Source organism: Ctenopharyngodon idella, chromosome 15, assembly GCF_019924925.1.
Source record: "Ctenopharyngodon idella isolate HZGC_01 chromosome 15, HZGC01, whole genome shotgun sequence".
Taxonomy (NCBI): Eukaryota; Metazoa; Chordata; class Actinopteri; order Cypriniformes; family Xenocyprididae; genus Ctenopharyngodon; species Ctenopharyngodon idella.
This window is the reverse complement of record NC_067234.1, coordinates 2,069,896-2,092,734: the sequence shown is the minus strand read 5'-3', so window position 1 is coordinate 2,092,734 and position 22,839 is coordinate 2,069,896. Positions and strand designations below refer to the sequence as shown.

Here is a 22,839-nt window from a genome sequence, read left to right as displayed (position 1 = left end):
ACTGTGACTCTGATTAATGAACATGTAGTCTGCGTATGAATGTTAAATATTATAACTGTTGATACCTGGTTGGTGTTGATCCCTTTGGTTGCCCTGGTAAGTTTTGTAAGTGTAGACACTTATTGTCAGTGTTGGGGAAAGTTACTTATAAAAGTAATGCATTACAGTATTGCGTTACTCCTTAAAAAAGTAATTAATTGCGTTAGTTACTTTTTATGACAAGTAATGTGTTACATTACTTTTGCGTTACTTTTTCTCACCTGGGCTGGGCTTGCTTGTTTGTTTTTTAATAACAACAAAAAAGTTCTATTTTTGGCAAATGTTAAGGCCCTTTCACACCAAAAGTGAAATGAATAAGTCTTAAGGAAATGTATATTTACACCTGTACAGTACCTTTCAGCTGTGCTGCCGTTCTGGATTGAAGAAGAATAGGATACAGGAGAAGGAAGTTCAACACTCTTATTTCTAAATCTAAAGATTTAATTTTTGCTTATTAGTAAGGTTGACTTAGATCAAAGACCGCAAAGACATTGGTTAATAAAGTGAGATCAAATACAAGATTAAATACAAGTATATTTGTGTAATTTAATATAGTTAATTATTACAGGTTTGTGTCAAATTCTAAGTTTGCATTACACTGTTTTCATTTTGAGGAATACTGAATGTTTTCGTGCAAGTGAAATGAGTAAATGCCTACTCACATTTAGTCTAGAACTACAACACAGCACACACAACACTTTCTCTCAATGTGGGGACAGGAGAGCTGTAAGTCAATAAATGTGAAAAAGCAACTTTCGTTACTTATTTGAAAAAGTAACTTAGATATTTTGTTGTAAATTGAAAAAGTAATGTGTTACTTTGCTAGTTACTTGAAAAAGTAATCTGATTACGTAACTCAAGTTACTTGTAATGCGTTACCCCCAACACTGCTTATTGTAAAAGTAAATATTTACTAAATAGAAGGGGACAATGTAGTCCATAAACGTGTCTATGGGTAACAAGTTGACAAAGACAAATAATAAAGCTTACACACTGAACATTAGATAAATATTGAAAGCATCACGTTTATTGAAACATTTATTTCACCAACATGTGCAAACACAACAAAAAAATCAGTGCATTTCTTACAGAAATGTCTATTGGCTTTTTAATAGGAGTGCTTATAAAAGTATAACAATTTAAAGGTGTTGTTAGATATTACATATGGTGTATGAAACTATGCATTTCATCAGGTGTAAATGATTTATATGTCAATATAGATATAAAGGTGTATATTTGATTCTTGCTTATACTATACACTGTCAGTCAAAAGTTTGGGGTTGGTAATTTTTTTAATGTAGTCTTTTATGCTCACCAAGGGTTCATTTATTTGATAAAAATACAGTCAAACCTATTTTAATAGATTTTCAAATGTAATTTGTTTATGTGATGGCAAAGCTGAATTTTCAGTATCATTACTCTAGTCTTTAGTGTCACATGATCCTTCAGAAATCATTCTAATATGCTAATTTGCTGCTCAGGTACTGACCCCAAACTTTTAAACAGTAGTGTATATAAAATGCTGTCTTGATAGGCTAAAGACCCTAATCAGTACTGAAGGACAATATGTTTTTAATACAGTGTAGAGTGTTTTAAACAACAGCAGACAAAAAAAAAAAAATGATGAAAGATCCAAGCACAGGGCCAAATACAGTGCTACTTGTCTTAATGAATGTGGTTCTGACTGGATGATTCAAGCGTCCGGTGCAAGTTCATACCATCTGTACTAATAATAAATTCACATACTGTGAACTTTAAAAAAAAAACAGCCAAATGAAATATAAAAAGTCCATAACTTAGGAGCGAATGTGACCAAACGAAAGAATTAGCAATATTGGGTGTAATTCTTGCTCACATTAAAAAGCAGAGAAAATTATTTCGTTACAAATGGCAAAATAAGATGACAGAATGGAGAGTCGTCCGGCTCCACTGCTGTCGTCCTACACCCTCACCACCAGCTGTCCACATCCATGTGTCTGTGTAGCCAGTGGACGTAGTTTGCTACTCGGGTGTACACCCCATACACCCTCTGACTGCCACACTCCTCTGGCCCGCCCCAGGACACCAGTCCTTGTGCCACCCATCTGCCACTGCGGGTGTCCTGGATGACAAAGGCTCCCCCACTGTCCCCCAAACAGGTGTCCCGACCACCCTCGTAAAAGCCAGCGCAGAACATATTGCTGGTGATATTGTAGTTGACAGAGCGTGACGCATAGCTAGCTTCGCATTCGTTCTGCGGCACAACCGGAAGCTTCACATACTGGAGCAGCTCGGAAACGGCGGTGGAATCAGAGCTCAAGCCGCTGGTGGAGGCAGAAGCGTTGGCCGCATTGATGCCCCAACCGGCCACGATACCCAATGTGTTGGGCAGAGGCATCAGGGCATGACCTTCTACACCAGGCTTTGGTAGACAGACGGGTTGTACTAATGCAGACAGCACCACCTCCTGGCTGAGTTTAACCAGAGCAATGTCATTGTTATAGTTTTGAGGATCAAACTGAGGATGGAGGATGACTCTCTCTACAGACCGATTGATGGCCAAGTGCTTATCACGTACGTCCGTGAGGCCCAAGTGCACTTGGATGTGTTCAGAAGCAACAGGGACGACGGAAAGATCACGGCGATGAGATCTGAGCACGTGAGCGGCCGTGACAACCCAATTTGGGGAGAGGAGAGCGCCGCTGCCAAACCACCGATCTTCAGGGACACGGGACACATCCTCTACTGAGAGCAAAACCTGCCAGGGGAACAGACCAGGAGATGCTGTTCTCCCACCAACGATTCGCTTCTGCTGGGCTGGGAAGAGCTGCGACTGCTCACCGCATGCTTAAACGAAAACATGTGCAAGTTAACATAGATATGCATATAGCAACACAAGACATAGATGCACTTCTTAGACACAAATACAAGCAACTAAGCACAGAGACACCTAAAACAGGGCTCTAGACCATTGGCTCCTAAAATTAAACATTTAGTACACAAATTGCTTTTTAGTTCACAAATTACAGGCACTTAATAAAAATAGTTGTAAAAAACTGTAAAGAAGCCTTGTTTATAACAAAATAAATAAACAAAACAGAATAGAGGCATATGAGTGATTTTAATATGAGTGACTCTTGGTAACACACCTTACCTGGTAGACAGGTGGGCAGTGGCGTCCCGTCCTCACTGACCCATTCCCCACTCTGATTACAAGTGTAAGTATCTATAAGGTCAGTAAGAGTCAAATACAAAGTGACATTTAATATGACTTGACTTTAAAGCATCAGCGACTGACAGAGAAATACTCACTGTTGACCTTGACAGAGTCTCTGCAGCTGTACTGGATTCTGGATCCAAACACAGTACTGTTTTCAGAGCTCTCAAAAACAACCTCACCCAGAACTACATCTACTGGACCACAGTCAACCACTAGAGGAGAGATAATAGGAGAAAAAATGTGTTAGAGAGTAATAATTGCCATATTAGGATTCCTTGGATGAAGATTTTGGGTTGATTCATATTTTGATTTGATTCATATTCTTTTCTCTAGTTCTTGAACTGTTTTTTTATTAATAAAATTGAATAAGAGATTATTCAAAAATCTTCAAAAGTACGCTATCAGAATATTTATTTTTATTATACAAGTATCGTTATTTCATTTTACTCAAATTTAAAGGTTTGACAGGATACAAGTAGTGCATTATTTGTTTGATGGATTAGATGGGAGGAATTATTTGAGCAGGATGAGGTGAAAACTGTATGACACAGAATGTTAAGAATGAATCTTAAATTATAGAATAATGACAGGAATTCTCAAATATGATTGGTGAATTTTGTAGAAGGATATGCCATGCTTATTGTGAGAAAACTCTTGATGGAAGGGATTTAAAGGGTTAATTCACACAAAAATGAAAATTATGTCATTTATTACTCACCCTTATGTCGTTCCACACCCGTAAGACTTTCAATCATCTTTGAAACACAAATGAAGATATTGATGAAATCTGAGAGACTTCTGTCCCTCCATTGACAGTCTACTGTCGCTTTAATAAGTTCATAAAGAGATCGTACAACATAACATAAACAGAACCTCAACCATACTACTTGATACGCAAGAACAAACCTCATTGTTTCTTGCTGGAGCTCAAACATGCTGCGAAACACAAGAATGAACCTCATTGGTTCTCACATGTCAAGCGAACATGCTTGAGCGTCCATTTCCGTCAACTGATATGTCAGTTGATGAATTTTTATATGTGAATAAAAGCCTAAATTTAATCTGTTCATCCTTTAAACTGCTGGATTCATATGGATTAGTTTTAATATCTCTTTATGAACTTTTTAAAGCGTCAAAGTGGTAGTTGCATGGACTGTCAATGGAGGGACAGAAATCTCTCAGATTTCATTTAAAATATCTTCATTTGTGTTCTGAAGATGAACAAAAGTCTTATGGGTGTGGAACGAAATGAGGGTGAGTAATTAATGACAGAATTTTCATTTTTGGGTGAACTAACCCTTTAATTTAGTGGAGAAAATACATGAACCATTTAAATAGTGAAGATCACACTCATACCAAACATTAAGTCTTCACTCTTCCACATGGGTTGTCCGATCCCAACAGGTGAGGCAGTTTTGCAGTCAGCCCTGTCTGAAAGTCTAAGTGCATTTATGTATATGTACTTCTGTCTCAAAATGAACCTAATAGTAAAAGTAATGTGTACTATTGACTAAGGGATATAAAAATATATATATACAGTACATGTACATGCTCACTGGTTTATTTCAGCTCAGAGGCACTAGTTATGAAGCAACATTAATGACCAGTAGATGGAGACATTTTATGATACTTAAACTCAGTGTGGCCTTCACAACCACACCACTTTCACTGTCAGGACAACAAAACAAGACTTGAGCGTGGAGGTTGGAAATGTAATAATGTTAATGTTTAGCACAGACAGTTTGTAAAATGTAAAAAAAAATTTGTATAAAATCTTTCAACATAACAAAGTGACAGATCATTATTATCCAATCGCTTTTTAAGTGCTGTGAATTTGTCAGAATTTATGCTCATAACCTAAAAAAATTAATCTTACATAGTCAACTGAACTGAGTCAAAACATTTAATTTATTCAACTCGTATCTTTTTATATGCATTTTTTCATACTCTTCTTATTGAGAGTTTATTGTAGTTTTAGGTTTGGTTTTCACATACACAAATTAAGGCCTGAACTAACCCATACAAAATTACCATTTAGTCCAGGACTAGGCTTAAACTGGGAACTGGGGAACCTAGAATAAATACAGAGATTTAAGAATGCATCTTTGTCATGAGATACTTTCGTATTTTAACTTTCAGATTTTAGTATATTTTAAATTTATTTCTGTGATGGCAAAGTTGAATTTTCAGCATCATTCATCTTCAGTGTCACATGATCCTTCAGAAATCATTCTAATATGATGATTTGCTGCTTAAGAGAAATTTCTTATTAGTATCAATGTTGAAAACATTTGATTTTTGTGGAAATCGTGATTTTTCAGAATTCTTTGATGAATAGAAACTATTCAAAAGAACAGCTTTTATTTGAAATGGAAATCTTCTGTCTTTACTGTCACATTTAATCAATGTAATGCATCTTTGCTGGACAAAAAAAAAAAAAAAAAAAATCTTAAGACCCCAAACCTTGATATATATGGTAGTGTATATATCAAGCTCTACATCCACAATGTACTATGGGGGTTGTAGTTTGTAGTGGACAGTGGTTGGCTACCAGCCAGTCCTATAAAGTTTTAACTCAGTATCTGATTGGTTAAAATGCTTGGTAGGGAACGACTCCTCCTTTGGAATTCCTTCTCTGGTGGCAGCAAGTAGAAGTAGAATAAGAAAAGAGAGAAAGGGCAAGTGAGAAAAAAGACAGGAGGAAAACAGAATTACAGAGTCTCTGTTAAAAGGCTTACTTTTACACAGTGGGAAATCACTGCTCCATTCCCCATCCCTCTGACACTCAATCTGATAATGCTCAAATTCTTGATCACCCTGTAAGAGAGAATGTGAGTGTGATGTAAAACAGTACTGATCTGTCTAAATTAGCTTGCAACAGTCAGTGCCTTTATCAGTGAAATGTGCCTGACCTGGCTCAGTGAGTATCCGGGGTCACAGGTCAACGTAATGTGATCTTTAAAGATATATTTAGACTGCAGAGGCTCCAGGTGTCCATTAAGGGGCGCCACTGGAGGAGAACATTCAGAACCTGAAGATAACAATATTTTCAACATACACAAAAAAATGATCATCATATATGAAATTAATTTTAGCAATAATATGCAGCATCAGTCAGCCTCTGACCTGTGGAGGTGTAAGTGAGTTTCCAGCCGAGATTCTCTCCAGAGTTGTCACTGTGAAACAGGATGTTGACCATGTTATTTCCTGTCTGGATCTTCCCTGGTGACTGCTCACCACAAAATGGGCCAAACTCCTTGTCTCCTGCATGAATCTGTAGATAAAGCATCATTGACATCATGATTTTTTTCTTTTAAACCAAATCTATCCAAATTTATCATAATATTTAATTATTATAATTAGTGATACATGGAAATACATTTTTTACCCAAACATTGAAACCAAAATTAAAGTTTTTATTTGGCCGAAAACGATAAAGAAAACAAAGTTCATTTAATAATCTATTATTTAATCATATTTATTATAAGGCAGTTCTTATTTCAACTTTTTAATGAGTTGTTGAAATATAAACACTTACATGGTGGCTGTTATAAAAAATAATTAACTAATTAATTACAAGGTATCTGTAATACTTTATTCTAACTGGTCAAATGCAACATTCTGCGGTCAAATAATTTTATATAATGATGGCTAGACTCTGGTAAATTAAAGAGGTCATGACATGGATTTTTTATTATTTTAATATGTTCCTTGAGGTTCACTTATAATCTTAATTAAGTTTTTGCACAACAAAACAAATGTAAATGTAGAAAAAAACTTTTATTTTCAACCTTCATTCTGACCCTGTCTGAAATTATCTGTTTTTAAGGGCCCACTCCTTTAAGGCTTGTCAGTAAATGGCCACTTTTATGATTTGCTAACGTCAGTGTATAGGAAACAGTATCAGCACCCACTCGCTATTGCACTTTTTGAAAACATTATCCATATAAAACTGTCATTTACAGACAAAGAAAGCATTATGAAATTGTTTACTTATGGTTTGTGATGCAACTGCTGTCAGATCCAATACAGCTGACTGCTTCATCTGTCAACAAACGTTTCCATTACACTGTGCCTCATTTACAAAACAAAATGCACCGAATAAACATATAATCCTCTGATGCGTTCCATGACGCCATTAAAAATAAACCATTCCTGATGCTGGGATCCTTCTGAAATGAGCAAATGAGCTGTTTAAACTGGACGTGTCAAAGCAAACATTTTCTCCCTCTTCAATTTGTTCAGAAACTGAACACACATCTGTATACTGTATCCAGTGTAGAGAGTGATTATAATGAGTTATATTTGCTTTTGACACAACGCTCACATTCAGTGTAGGCAAATGTCAGCTGTTAAGACCAAAGTATAGTTCACTTTTTACACATATGCGATGGTCAGCGTACAGTGTGCGTTAGGTGCATTTCATCATCAAAAGACTACTGTACGCACACCGCCAGATTTTTGTAACCACGCGTACTTGTATGCGCAGTTTGCACATGCACATTTTTAATTTTTTTTTGCAGTAATTAGTTTATCCACAAGGTGGTAATCGTGCCCTGGGGGCGTCGATTCACAAGGTAGTCAAAGAAAAAACAGAACGCATGCAAGCTACAGTGACAATGGAGGCCTATATAGATGACAGATTATGCGAAGAGGTTAGAAAGTACTCTCATTTGTACAACTCTAGCATGAAAGAATACAAAGATGTTTACATAGGTTGTAACTCATGGCGAGAGATTGCTCAAAACTGCGCATGTGACATCACAGATCCGGCAATATCAAAATGAGCCGTTTTTGGAGTTTGATTAAATAAATGCTTTGTTTATAATGAGGAGAATGTTTTAATCTATGAAACTTGCAGGGTGTTTTAATGAAACAAAGACCTCTTATATGTCAAAAGATCAAGGCAAATTTGATTTCTCATGTCATGACCCCTTTAAAAAATGTTCTCACTTTAATAAAGTCGTAGGGACAGGTGACTTCAGGGTGGTCTTCGATGTCAAAGGTGTCATCAAACTCCAGAGTGATTTGAAAACCCTCCTCCAGCTCAATGCGGTACGTGCAGTCAGAACTTTTGGGGTAAGGTTTAGGAAAATCAGCACTGGCAATCTCTCCGGAGCGCTCTGTATACACGCTTTCATTACACTCCACTGCAATGATTACAAACACACACAGATTTATATTTCAATATCATTCAGCGTTCAAAATACAACCACCAAAAGAGAAATGCACACACATGAACAGTGATCATAAACAACTAAACTAACTCTAAATAGTTTTTCTACTCTAAATCTGCTGTTAAAAATCCCTTAGATTAAATATTACTTGTTTGCATGGAACCACATGGAAGCTGCAATGCTTGCACCCTTTTCTAATTGGGCTTTTGAAGTTCACAAGTTTATCCACATTTCACTGACCAACACAATGTAAATATTTAGTCGTTGGTGCTTAGCTACAATCAGCTGAGGAGGGGGCAAAGGTTAGACATAAAACAGACCCACTCCAACACACACATTAACTACCAACACAACACATTACAGCAACATAAATCATGATAAAATTGCAAAATTGTATCCAAGCCAACATTATATAAATATGTGTACATTTGTAAGTAGTCAACTTACACAATGTAGTCTCAAATGAACCTGCTGCAAGGTTTCTCTTAAAGCACTGCTTTATAATTAGGAATTCCAGCAACTAATCCAGGATAATCCAACGGTAGAAGATTTATTACAAAAATCTATGCGATTTAGAGCAAATGTTTGACAAGAGCCCACCTACACAGCTACATTGCACTTGGTTTTCATTCTTGTAATCATGTATAAATAAAAAGTATGTGTATGAACTGATGTTAAAACTAATTACATTACAAAAAAAGGTTCAGTGCGATTCTATATGGGGTTCTTGAATCAATTTGAAAGAACGTTTTATGCCAAAAAGGTTTTATATAAGGAGAAATGTCTTTAATTATTGCATAATACTTTCATGTTATACAGGTTTTTTCAATTTTCAATTTTCTTGTAGTGATAAAGTAATGAAAGCAAATTAATTAATTAAAAATAAATCCATATGATCCCGTTATGGGAACCCCTAAAAGGTTCTATATAAGAAGTGCCTGACAAAACCCTTTAAGGTTCTGTATAGAACCTTTAAGTGTATACCAAGTGTGCCGAACAAGTCCTGAAAAGCATCTCGATCACCCCCAGGTGGTTGGTCCCAGTATAGGTCATAAACCCTGCACACTCCATGTAATTTAATGGGGCGCAAGACACACTAAACTAAATAACACTTCAAATATTTTTTTTCCAAAGATGGTTTCTGTCATTTTATGTCGTTTTTATCACGCTGATGTAAGTTCAAGTGTTCGTTTTTTTTAAATAAGTTTGGTTTTAGTTAGTTATTTGATGCTATAAAAACCGGGGTGTGACATCATGATTGACAGCTGTGATTGACAGCTTCTCTGAGCGAAGCAGTCACTAAGGAACCAACTGACTTTTTTCGGGAGGACATTGGAGCTTTAACTTTAATTTCTACATTTCCATAACTGCTTATTTTCACACTGACATAATAAGTTTCTGCGGCAAACTGTAATAAAAGTTTCTGCGGGAGTGTGGGCGGGGCTTTGATAGCGCACGGCTCCACTTCATGCTACTGCGCAGACTCGGGTCCCGAATCAGCACAAGATGTCAGCGCCATATTGGGACATTGGCGGCTTCACTTTTTTACAATAGAAGAGAGTGGAGGTGTGTCATCCATATTTTTTTACAGTCTATGGTATATACGGCAAGAGTGCACTCAAAATATAACATTGAGACACAGTCGTGCAAACACACACATACAAAAGGAATGATCTCTGTAGTTGTGACATGAACTTAACTGACTGATCAACATTTTCAGGGGTATTAGGAGACTTAAAGGATTTTCCTAATGAAGCCACATATAAATAACGTTTAAACTTTGGCACCTTTTGGCACCAAAAAGAAGTGGGTCAAACTTCTGTTCCTGTGAAGAGATTTAAAAATGGCAATGTCTTTTGGCATTGGCCCTTTATGTTATGGAGCAACAGGTTCATGTGTATTACAACATGTATTGAACATGCAAGTTTGTTATATTGTAGGAAAACCCAACTGTAATGAAACAAAAAGGGGTTGTTCTGGCCAAAAACAGAAAATGCAGCTATTTTTTAAGATCTAGAAATGACTTCACAGCGATACTAAAAGGCTACCTTTGCAAGTTCTGTTGTCAGAATGAAGCAAGAACCCATAACGACAGGAGCAGTAGAAGCCACCGATGTAGTTATGACAGAAATGATCACAGACAAGATCTTCATCATTTCGGTCTCTACATTCATCTACATCTGTAGAAAGAAGAAGAGAGAACAGAATAAAGAGATTGAAATAATGTGCATGTTTTTGCTACTCTAAACACTCACCAAACGCACTAAAGTGAGCCTCAAAGCCAGAGTAGCGTTCCTCATTGGAAAAGTCTGAACGGAATGCCACACTGAGCACACTCCCTGGGGACGTGATGACATCAGCAGCGGGGACCTGTTCTGTGTCTGTATTCTCTCTCCCACAAAACACTGCCAGCTCCTCAGTGTCTGAATATACCTGTGTGAACAAACACAACAGCAATTAAATCCAATTTATAGGTACACTACCATTCACCAGTTTTGGGTCAGTAGCATTTTTTAAAAGAAATTACTTTTACTCAGCAAGGACACATTAAATTGATCAAAAGTGACAGTAAATACATTTATAATGTTACAAACTATTTATATTTCAAATAAAGGCTGTTCTTTTGCACTTTCTATTCATCAAAGAATCCTGAAAAAAATGTATCAAGGTTTCAAGTGCGTTTAGTTTATGTAACTCTGCATACACTTAAAGAAATAGATCGCCCACAAATGAAAATTCTTGCATCATTTACTCACTTTCATGTTGGTATGACTTTCTCATTTCTGTCACACACAAAAAGATATTATACAGAATGTTCATGCCACTTGTTTTTCACAACATTTCCTCTTTTGTTTTCCACAAAAGAAAGAAAGTCAAACAGATTTGGAACAACATGAGGGTAAGTAAATGACACAACCAGACACAATCAGATGTCTGAAAACATTCCCATTTCTAAATATACCTGCATGGCCACACAATTCAAACACTCCCAGCTTCTCATGCTTTTGAGGTACCCACACAAATTACACAAAAGAATGCTGCCAAGCCCTCAATTTAAGAAATATCTGCACGAACACAAAAACTGGCATCCACATGAACACAATTATACTCAGCAGACAACCAAACTGTCAATCAAACCAGAGGCATGCATACAAACACTGCAGACCGAGACCACAGCCAAGTCTTCATTGTGGTTGTACATAAATGCATGCACACAAACAGCCCTAAACATGTCTCTTATCTGGCTCCCAGCTTGAGTGTTTACTTTACCAGTGTCAGTGAACGGAGGGTAACCCACGGTTAACAAAGATGTGTGTGGGTGTTGGTGTGTGTGAGACATGCTTCTGCCAATGCAAGAATCCTAATTGCACAGCTATTTCACCAGACACACCTCAAGCAAAATGGTTGCACAACAGGTAGGTTAATAACACATATAAAAAGGACAAAAGAGTTTAAGCATGGGACAAACTGCATTTCGCTGAAATTAAAAATGCACAGAAAACCCTATACATTAAATCCCCATATGTATATGTGTGCAGCAGCCATTATGTGTGTCTATGTTTTCTGTGCCCTTTTTGTCTGGCACCCAGTTTTTGGTCGGTTGCCTTGGATTGTTACCATAGCAGGTTGCTGTGGGACCCACTGGGGGTATTTGAATATGAATATGCCCCCCTGCAGTGTGGGCAGCACATTGCCTCATGTGAAATAAATGCTGTTAACTCCATCCACCCAGGGTACCAGGGCATCTGCCACAGACCTGTCCGTCAAATGCTCTTACAGGCCATTCTTACGCATTTAAACAAAAAGATCCTGAAACTGGAAACGGGATGCTTATAATCAAAGCTACAAAAGGCCCGTGAGTGCATCTAGACAGATCAAGCTGCTCTTTAACTGTCGGAAATGAAGAGCTTCTGACACCAAGAAAAGGGGTCATTTAAACTTTTGAAACTCTTGGTTGACATAATGCATTTCCCTTTTAGTGGCATATAAATACCACAATAATCATCTAGTACCATGGTTTTACCATCTGATACTACTGACACAGCATTATTCTACTTGCACCTGCAAACCTGACAAGGGTAAAGGTAGGGTAAGCAATTTGTTTTATAAACACTTGTTATTCAGGTTGAAACTCTCTTCACATCCTGCACAATGTGATCTCATGAGAATATGTTTGTATTTTTACGTAAATTGTGGTTCTACCACATGTACATTTACTTAAGTTTTCATACACACAAAAACATACAATATTGACGTATTTATAAAACTAAAATGTAAAATACTTACATATTGACAGCAATAAAATGTAAATTATTTACGTATCTAAGTGTGAATGTGTATGAATTCCCATGTATTAATATTAAAATCGTGCCATTGTTTTGATTCTGTTGTATTCAATTGTCATATCAATACTTAGTCGCATTTATTAAATGCAGTTTATTTATCCACTTAATATGAAATTTCTGTTTGTGACCTGTGCTGTAAACTCGTTTCAGAGGATTACATAATGTTAAACAAGACTACACTTTAAAACCTTAAAATGAATAACATTTCTGTAATTGTTTAACCATTTTGTAATATTTAGTTTGTTTGCTGTGCGACACAGAAGGCCAATGCAGCGACTGACAATACAACCATAAGATACACCAAAACACAACATAAATTTACAAATCACATCAATTTTATTTGTTTGCTGTACTCCAAATCTTTAGAATCCAAATGTTTGCAAGGAACAGATCCAAATTAAAGGGTTAGTTCACCCAAAAATGAAAATAATGTCATTTATTACTCACCCTCATGTCGTTCCACACCCGTAAGATCTTCGGAACACAAATTAAGATATTTTGTTTAAATCCGATGGCTCAGTGAGGCCTGCATTGCCAGCAATGACATTTCCTCTCTCAAGATCCATTAATGTACTAAAAACATATTTAAATCAGCTCATGTGAGTACAGTGGTTCAATATTAATATTATAAAGCGATGAGAATATTTTTGGTGCGGCAAAAAAAACAAAATAACGACTTATATAGTGATGGACGATTTCAAAATACTGCTTCAGGAAGCTTCGGAGCGTTATGAATCAGCGTGTTGAATCAGCGGTTCGGAGCGCCAAAGTGCTGAAATCTTGTGACTTTGGCGCTCCGAACCGCTGATTCAACACGCTGATTCATAACGCTCCGAAGCTTCCTGAAGCAGTATTTCCTGGTTTTTCCTGGCAGTATTTCCTGGTTTGACACGCGATCCGATACGCTGATTCATAATGCTGATGCATAATTTTGAAATCGGCCATCACTATATAAGTCGTTATTTTGGGTTTTTACTTTATATTATTCACTTTATAATATTAATATTGAACCACTGTACTCACATGAACTGATTTAAATATGTTTTTAGTACATTAATGGATCTTGAGAGAGGAAATGTCATTGCTGGCTATGCAGGCCTCACTGAGCCATCGGATTTCATCAAAAATATCTTAATTTGTGTTCCGAAGATTAACGAAGGTCTTATGGGTGTGGAACGGCATGAGAATGAGTAATAAATGACAGAATTTTCATTTTTGGGTAAACTAACCCTTTCAGCCCTTTATCTGGCGATCTTTATATTCATTTTCAGCAGCGACCATCACGATCAAAGCTCGCGCTCATTATGATTCAAATTTGAAAGTTGTGTCCTCGAGAAGCATTACGACATTACGGTTTACGGCACTGATATCGAATGCTCGTTGGTTCTCACCTGCTTCGTCACAGATTGTGACATGCCATTTTCAGTGGATTGAATTTGGCATCTGAAATGAGTGCGTGCCTTCACGGACTGAAGCCGTTCATATTTTCATTGATTAATAACTTAAATTCTGCTCTGTAACCCATAAACTATTACCGCTAGAGAGGACTTTGACTCATAATCATTTGAACTACTTGCAGTACAACTTTTGACATTTTCACAATAGCGATTATGCTTGCTTGTCTGTTATTCTTTTATTTATAACAGTATGTAGTTTTAAGAAATGGTTATGGGTAGGTTTAGGGGTAGATGTAGGATTAGCGCTCAAAATATCATTTTAATGCTATATTGTTATTAAAATTGTCATTTTCCTACACATTTCTGTCCATTATGTTTAATTCTTTTAATATTCTGTATAAAATGGGTATGTTTAGGTTCGCGGTGGCATTTAGGGATCTTACATTTACCTATAAAATAATAAAGGGGAAATTACACATATCTTTATGACATGTAAGATTCATAAATATTTAAGTTTTTTCCCTGTAAAAACATAATAATGCTACCTTTAAATGCTGCCAATACATTCATATTATACGTTTCAGCACCTATCCAAACATACAAAAATGTAAGTTTTGTGTCTATGAAAGTTACGTATTAATACCTACGTATTAACAATGAGACCAATAATAGAAATGGTCTAAATATTAAAACATGTACATATATCTTCTGTGGAAGTCTCAGGACCAAAAAATGTTTGTCCAATCACTGCATTCGCGCAGACATCACATGTCATCAGTGTAATTTAGACACAGTCACCGGGCACCTTAAACAAACAGCAGTTATCTTTTACAGTTCCACCTGAACCAAAACAACAAGCTTATGCTGCCTTCACGCCATGTCATAACCGTAATTATGAGATGGCAACCAGTGGCGTTCTACCTGGAGCAGTTCATGTCCTCAGACTCGGATTTATGCGTTTCTACGTCAATACCATCAATGTCGAAATGAATCTGCAGCAATCAGGTGGTACAAGTAAGAGCTCTGTAAGTTGTTCATGATCATTATTATTGTAATGTTATGTTCTTTGAGACATGAGGTAATTTAACGCCGTATCGTGACGCTTTGCAAATTCTGCTGTGTGCGTTGTGTTTTGATTGAGGCGTGGCTTTGAACAGCGCTCTGAAGGGAGGGTGGGATCTCATGCTTTCAAAGCTAGCTTGCTATTGCTAGCCTGTCTGAAATTACCTACCCTACCTTTAATAGTCTTGTGTTAATTTAATTAAATAAGAGGCAGTAGAGGTGAGAGGCGGATGAAACATTTGTAAATATTCACTTACCTTCAAGTAGTCGTACTCACATAAGTATGATGGCTCTATGTCGAAGTGCATAAAATAGAGTCGGATTTGATATCCGTCTGGTACACTTATATTCCACTGTAGTTCTGTCTCTTTTGGATAGGATTCAGGAAAGTTTGGAGACTTGATGGTACCATACATGTCCGTAAGGTGAATTACTTGAGTCCACACAGGCCATACGCACTGGGCCAAGATCACAATGACACTGTGTATAGATGCATTTTATTTAAACCATAACATCAAAATCATCATTTTAAATATTAAACATCAAGATCAGACCTCATTCACAGCAGCGCCGTATTTGATTTTTAACAGGAATGAAAGTGTGACTGTAAGTGATAGGCTACAGTACATCTCTTAAGTGGGTTGTGAGGCCTACTATTATTTAATAATGTGTTTTTGGATTGTTCTGCTGACAAAACACTGCAAAATATCTTCTTCTTCTTTTTTATTTCTTTTTTTTTTTTTTTTATTTCAGTATACATAAAACACCCGACAACATGAGCTGTGGAAAATTAGCCTATAGGCCTATGTGATCTTTATACAGCTTTTTACAGCGAATGCCATTGAAAACACGGTAAGTCTATCCCTCACAGCCTCGCTTTAATAACTGTCATGGCGCTGCTCTGAATAAGGTCTATAAATAAAGTATGTCAAATTATTTTATTATGAGTTTAATTGCTTGCAATTAATCACTATAAGCCAACATAAAACAAAGAAACAAGAACAAATCACACCTCATTAAATCTGCAAATTATGGGGGTTTCGGGAGGGGTGGAATAATTATGGTTCAGCAACGAAATGTTAGATTCAGAGCGCGCTAAATAGTCGCTCGCGAACAGAAGATGCCTTCGCTTTAAGTGGTAACCATAGCAACAGTGCAGCGTTCGGTTAGATTCCGTATCGGAAGGACAGTACATAGATAAGTAGGCTAATTTTATTATTTATCACATTTTTATGTCGCATTATAGCCTAATACAAACGTTTTGTTTAAAAGTGTTGACAGCAAAAACTATTCAGTTACGCGAGACTGCGCCGCGAAAGTTATGGACAAAAATTCTGAAGTGTCGAACCCACTGAAAGGAATCATCCCCACGCGGACTAAATAAATAGTGGATAATAATTCATTTCAAACAGGTTATAATCAGCTATTGTTGAAGATGATCAGAACAGATCGATATTGTTTTGATAGCCTACGTCTATCTTTTGTTCAGACCACTGAAATCTTTAGGCTATCGTTTACTGAAGAAGAAAAGTTGAAGAAGTGAAAGAAAGTTCTCACCGTGCAAGCTCCATGACTTCATTTATTTCTCTGTCAGTTGGAAAGGTGCTGCATTCCTGTCTGAACTCTAGTTTTCCTACACACGTCCCATTGCAACTGTTTACAATGAGTGCTCTCCCCCACGGACTGTGTGTGTGTGTGTGCGTGTGTGTGTCGGGACTCGGGGCGGGGTGGAAGTTTGTATTTTCTCACGCAGCTAGTAACTTGCACAAAAGAGACGTTACATTTCAATATAAACAAAAACAACATGTGGATGGTGTTGTAACAATGCAAGTAACAATTTGCATTAAGAGAAGGACATTAGGGCAGGATAAATGATATTTATGAATTTCATCAAATCTTTCTTAATAGCTGATTTTGTGTTGTTGGCAAAATAATATGAATGTGAACAGAAAGATTTTAGGTCTACAAAATATCAGTCTGTCTGCCTGCCTATCTATGACAATGTTGCTGCATCAATCCTCATGCTTTGCATCTTCCAATAACTTTCTAAGACCAAAAATGGAGTACAGACTGTGGTGGCGGGGCCAGTACTTTAGATTGCCAGGGGCCTTTAGAACCTCAAACCAAAGACCCGTGATGACGATGGTCCTTGTGGGACCATAATCTGGCTCTGCCTAAAACCCCGGTTCTAAGCTCCTTTTCTGTCTACTCAACAGACCATGATGTGATTTGTCCACAGTGTCTATTTGGGTCTTCACTAAACTTTTAAATCATAGAGGTGAACACAGTTTGACGTACTTAGATGACATTATAATCATATTTTATATCATTTCAAGATATTTCACGAGTTCACACTTACATATAATTAGATAGAGTAAAGGTTATGCGTATTTGACGTGCTGTCCGGTGGTAGGGCTCTGAGCGTGGAATTTGGCCCAAACCCAGAGTATTCCCCCTAGTTGTGATAGGAATAGTTAGAACTAGAAGTGACATTTGTCTTTCGTGTCAGTATGTCATAAATAGAACGAGGCATCAGTTTACTGCCGAAGATTTGTTGCTCGTGTCGCGCCGCATCCAGTGTATACAACATCACTGATTATAATGGGTTTTATTGTCTTTTGTTGCGTCGCACTGCGTCGCTTGCATCCGGTACTGACACAGTGTTATGTGTATTTGGCGTGCTGTCTGGGGGGAGGGCTCCGAGCTTGGAATTTGGCCCGAACCCAGAGTACTCCCCAAAAAGTAAATGACCAAAGGACAGCCGCCAGACTAAAGTGTGCGCTGAGATTTGGCGGGCTGGCATTTCGAGAAGAAGCCTGGTCGTTTGACCGGGAAGGCCCACCCGCCCAATGCCGCAAGCTGCTCCCGTCAGAGGTTGCGTGGGCCCTACCGGCTACCAACGTGGATCTACATGATTTGGGATGCCCGACTGACTGATGAACGAGGAGCAGCGTGATTTGAGCCGTGCGACTGGGGGTTGCCCATCCGACTGGGGGTCTCCCGTTGGACTCTGTGAGAGCTCTCCTGGCTGGGCGTTTCAAATTTCTTTCACCCTGCCATCGGCCGATAGGACCCACTTGCCCGATGCACAGCGCCGGGCCCCACCGGCCGATGAAAGGGGGAGCCACGTGATTTGGAATGCTCGACTGAGAGGGCCCATGTAGCCTCCAACTGGAGCAGCTCATAGTGTTGGGCAAGTAGGTCCTATCGGCCGACAAAAGGGTGAAAGAAATTTGAAACGGGAGAGCTCTCGCAGCATCCAACGGGAGACCAAGACTCACGGCATCAGACGGGTAAGCCTCGCCGGACGAAGAAAGAAAAAAAACATGGACGCTCGACCGGGAGGGCTCTCACAGCGTCTGACGGGAGATCAAGACTCACAGCATCGGACGGGTAAGCCTCGCCGTTGGAGAAAGAGAAGACATGGGCACTTGACCAGGAGGGCACTCGCAGCATCCGACGGGAGTTCAATACTCACAGCATCAGATGGGTAAGCCTCACTGGATGGAGAATTAGAAAACATGGATTTTTTTAATATAAAACAGATGAGGGTTTGGTGGGCTTTTTTGATGTGGAACCGGTTGGTCTTGATGTAGCTTTGGTTTGAAGACCATCTTCCGAGAGCTTGGATCTGCTGCTGGGAGAGGCCTTTTTGGGCTGCTGAGGTTGCTGCCCCAATGCGGAGTAAGTGACTGGAGAAATCCCCCCGACTTGGTGTGCAGGGACCCGTTTGTTTGGGCTGGCAACTGCGAGATTACACCAGGGGATTGACGGCGGTGTTAAGCGGAGGAGAATCACTCATTAGGCTAGGCTAGAGGATTGTGGCAAAGATTCCTCGAGGACGAAAGATTCTTCATTGGACGGGAAGAGCTCGATTTCGGACATGTTGGGAACTTATAGTGGGTCCAAACTGTCAACGAACAGACGTAAGTCTGCTGTATATATACCTTTTATTGTTAATAGAGTTGATTAACTGAATGCACTCCTCTCCACTCCCCAAACTATGTTAATAAAACATAATTTATGCTTGTCAGCCAAAATTACAATAGGAATAACAGCAACAAGAACATATATAAACTATACATGTTAATGATTTATTAGCTCTCAAATCACATTAATTAAAATTCTCTTTAAGTGATTTCTCTTTGTGTGTGTGTGTGTGTGTGTGTGTGTGTGTGTGTGTGTGTGTGTGTGTGATGGCCACTAGCTACCAGCCTGTCCTTGTTTGAGGTCACCTCTGTGTATATGTGTGTCTACTGCAGATTTCTGATGGGTTATCACTGTGGGTGATGGGAGCTGATTAATGTATTTGAAACCAGAAGTTCTTTAATTCCAGAAAGATCCATATCCCACTGTTTTCTCTCTCAGTATGAGATAGCAAGAGAGAGATAATTGGACTGTTAGAACAACAGTGTTATAGTCGACAGGTGGGTAATGAGCTGTGTGTTAGAAAGCCAATAAGAGTGTAAGAGACACAGGAAAAAAAAAAAAAATTAAAGCAATGTCCATTATGAAAGAAGACTGTATAGCAACCACCTTTGTAGATGTGACCTTTGTAAAATTAGATCACTGGGTTGTCTGTTGCCTAATCATTAATAGGTGAAGGTCCAGTCCCAGGTCATGGTAACTGAATAACTAAGCTCAAAATACAGCACTGTGCCCGTTAAGTAAGGTACTTAACCCCAGGTGCTTTAGGAGAACAAAATTACCACACTATCACTCCGGTTAAAGAATGTCCTCTACAAATGGCAGCTGCCACTGTAAGAAGCTGCCTTGGGTAATTGCAGTGGATGGGTGACAGAGTCAATAGAATTGAGTGGAGTGTTATTAGCATTTTGACCTCTAGAGGGGGACGTTGACCACCTCTGCAGTGCTTCTGCAAGCTTAGTTTGTGGTCGTTTTTTCCCAGATGATGACGAACTCCTTTCTGTGCCTACTATGCTGACTGCTTGCCTCATGAATTTTAATTAGTTTACGTGACTGGACGCTTCAGGAAAGTTATCAAGTAACGTCAGCACTGCGAAATTAATATTCATGAGCTAACCGCCAGTCAGATAACTTTCTCATAAATGTTTATAAGAAAAGTGTACGATGGTTTAAAAAAACAAGGATAAAAGAAAACATGTCAAGGTAAGAAGAGTGAAAAATAAAAGTTTCAGTTTAAAGTTGGTCAATAGGGTAGGCCTATCCTTACAAAACTAACAATGCATAGCATAGCCTATCGTCCAATACTGAAAGTTTGAATTAAATGCAATTTGTCAAAAATTAAACACATTCTTACATTTTAAATCAATTTCTGCACCACTATGGCAGGTTTCCCTAAACACTGCCATTGTACAGGTAAATTTGTAGCCCGCCTCAAACTCATGTGACACTCAGAAAGTCAACATCAAGCCCTCTGATTGGCTAACACATGCGGGACAAGGTAAAAGCCTGTGACAAAGGCAAGTGTGATTTCTTAGGACACTTTTTTAAATTATAAACCGGGGGGGATAATTGATATTATGCATGATGTTATTTACATCTGCTTTAAACTATTTTGTTTTTCCAGTAATAGCAACTACTTGTTGCCATGTTATTTTTTTAAGGGCAGAGTAGCATATTAGTAACAGGTTCAAGTTAGCTAGTACCTGAATTCCATATTATTTGCTGGTTGCACACTCCATAACCTCAACCAATGCAGTAGGTATTCGGGGTATTGTTGACCTCCTGTTTAATGAATAATCTTACTCATTTGACATGCTGTTTACTATGTAGTTGGGAAACATGCATATTCAGACACTGGGACTGTCTGTTTAATATAATAGCCTCCAATATTTTAAATATACACTCTTAATGAGCATTTGTTTTTTATTTCCAACGATGTGCAAAATAATGCAGCTCACTTTAATTTTGTGTTCTTTATCTCTTTCATGTACCACCTGGGGCACTTTTAGAAAACTTTATTTCCAAACTCCATTGAAAGCTAATTATTTTTATTACATTGTTAAAGTTTATTTACATTTAATGAGCTGTGTGTGTGCAGGTCTGGAGGTCTTTAATCTATCTTACCACACATTAAACTGACCCCGTTTGCCTCCGAAGCTTAATACTTTAATCAATAAATATCCAAGATAAATGATTCCACAGCAGGCAAACATACACACACGATAAACAGTTCTGCTCAATATTCTTCTCATTTTGAGTCATGGCTGACTTTATGAAATTAATCACACATTAGTCACATATTTAGGTCTGTCAAACACTATCAGCCAGATGATCTTTCAGCACAATCTGTGTATGTGTGCGTCTCTGCGTCAGCGGCTGTGAAAGTACAGGTAAAGTGTTTTCTCATCAACAGCCGCAAGAAATTTTTGTTGTGAAAGATGATGGTTTTTTGTCCATGGCCATGATGAGAACACTGGGTTTTTCAATATCTGCTTTCAGGCATTCATTACTGCTGCTTCAGCGACTAAAGGCGATGATTGGCATACAGTACTCACACATATAAATCCACACCATTTCTGGTCTCATACATTATCTTATATTGATAATGTATGAGGAATGATTATATGAAATGTGATTTGTTTGTAAGTGCATTTATGCTTGTTAGAGTTGGTATGTGTGCATATGCATACTCTGTTTGTGTATGTTTTGATTACGTGTGTGTGTGTGTGTGTGTGTGTGTGGGAGGCTTCAGGTTTAAAGAGGCATTCTATCAGCAGGCTCCTGCAGCAGTGGCTGCATTGTCTGGTTGAATGCCTGAATTAAAGGACTTTGTCTCCATTGTGAGGGTAATGGCCTCCTTCACACAGACAGCACAACAATGGGGAGCGAACAGAGGAACCCCATCCCTCACCCTCCATCCCCTCCCATCTTTTTCCTCTTCCATCATTTATCTTCCACACCTCTCCATGTCTGCCTCTTTTTCACCCTTCAGGAGAACATGACATCATCCAACACTTGTTTATGTCTCTCTCTTTCTGTCTGTCCTCCTCTGTCTTTATTTGCGTAAGCCTTGTGTTATGTTCAAATTCTGGGAATGGTTATTATGGTGCGGGTCAAACTGACTCTGTAATTGGATTCTGTTCACCAAAAATCACACCCATGAACAACAAAATCAAGTAAAAACAGTAAACCTTTAACATTAATAGGTATCATACATTACAAAAGTAAATAAATAAACAAACATGAGAACATATGATTTAAAAAAAAGAAAGAAAAAAAAAGAATGTAAGATCTGTTTTTATCTATATCTGTTTTTTTTTACAAACTGTACATTTTTAAACTATAGGCTATTGTAACTATTTTTAACCATTTTTCAAAAAAGATGTTAACATTGTAAACAGAAGAAGTATGGAAAAGCACTTCTTCTGTGTGCCTTCCTGCAGCTCAAGCAGTAGAAGCATGGCGCTCTATACGCAACACCAAGATCATGGGTTCGATTCCTATCAAAATTAACATGCTTGAACTAATAAATTGTCCCCTTGGAATTTTAAGGTTCTGTCTGCATTCTGAGTAGTTCTGACATATTGAGCTTCAAAGTTTTTGCATTCCATTGGACTTAGATATAACTTAGTCCCTAAATGTCCCCAAATGTACTCAACATTACCAAAAACATCACATAATGTAAATAATTT

At 38.0% G+C, this 22,839-nt stretch overlaps 1 protein-coding gene across 2 annotated transcripts; it reads right to left on the bottom strand.

Annotated features, from left to right (window-relative positions):
• Positions 1-1,044: 1,044 nt before the first annotated feature.
• On the bottom strand, positions 1,045-16,929 carry masp1 (MBL associated serine protease 1). Of its 2 annotated transcripts, XM_051863566.1 has the most exons (11): positions 16,778-16,929; positions 15,478-15,700; positions 10,671-10,848; positions 10,464-10,595; positions 8,192-8,388; positions 6,365-6,512; positions 6,151-6,269; positions 5,977-6,055; positions 3,331-3,450; positions 3,173-3,244; positions 1,045-2,865 (listed from the first exon to the last, which is right to left on the bottom strand). In XM_051863566.1, exons 1-11 carry the CDS (start codon positions 16,789-16,791, stop codon positions 1,988-1,990), a joined length of 2,160 nt encoding a protein of 719 aa, XP_051719526.1. In that variant the 5' UTR covers positions 16,792-16,929; the 3' UTR covers positions 1,045-1,987. The 2 variants fall into 2 exon arrangements, with proteins under 2 accessions (XP_051719526.1, XP_051719527.1); XM_051863567.1 differs by lacking the exons at positions 1,045-2,865; positions 3,173-3,244; positions 3,331-3,450 and adding an exon at positions 5,053-5,873.
• Between the last annotated feature and the right edge of the window lie 5,910 nt (positions 16,930-22,839).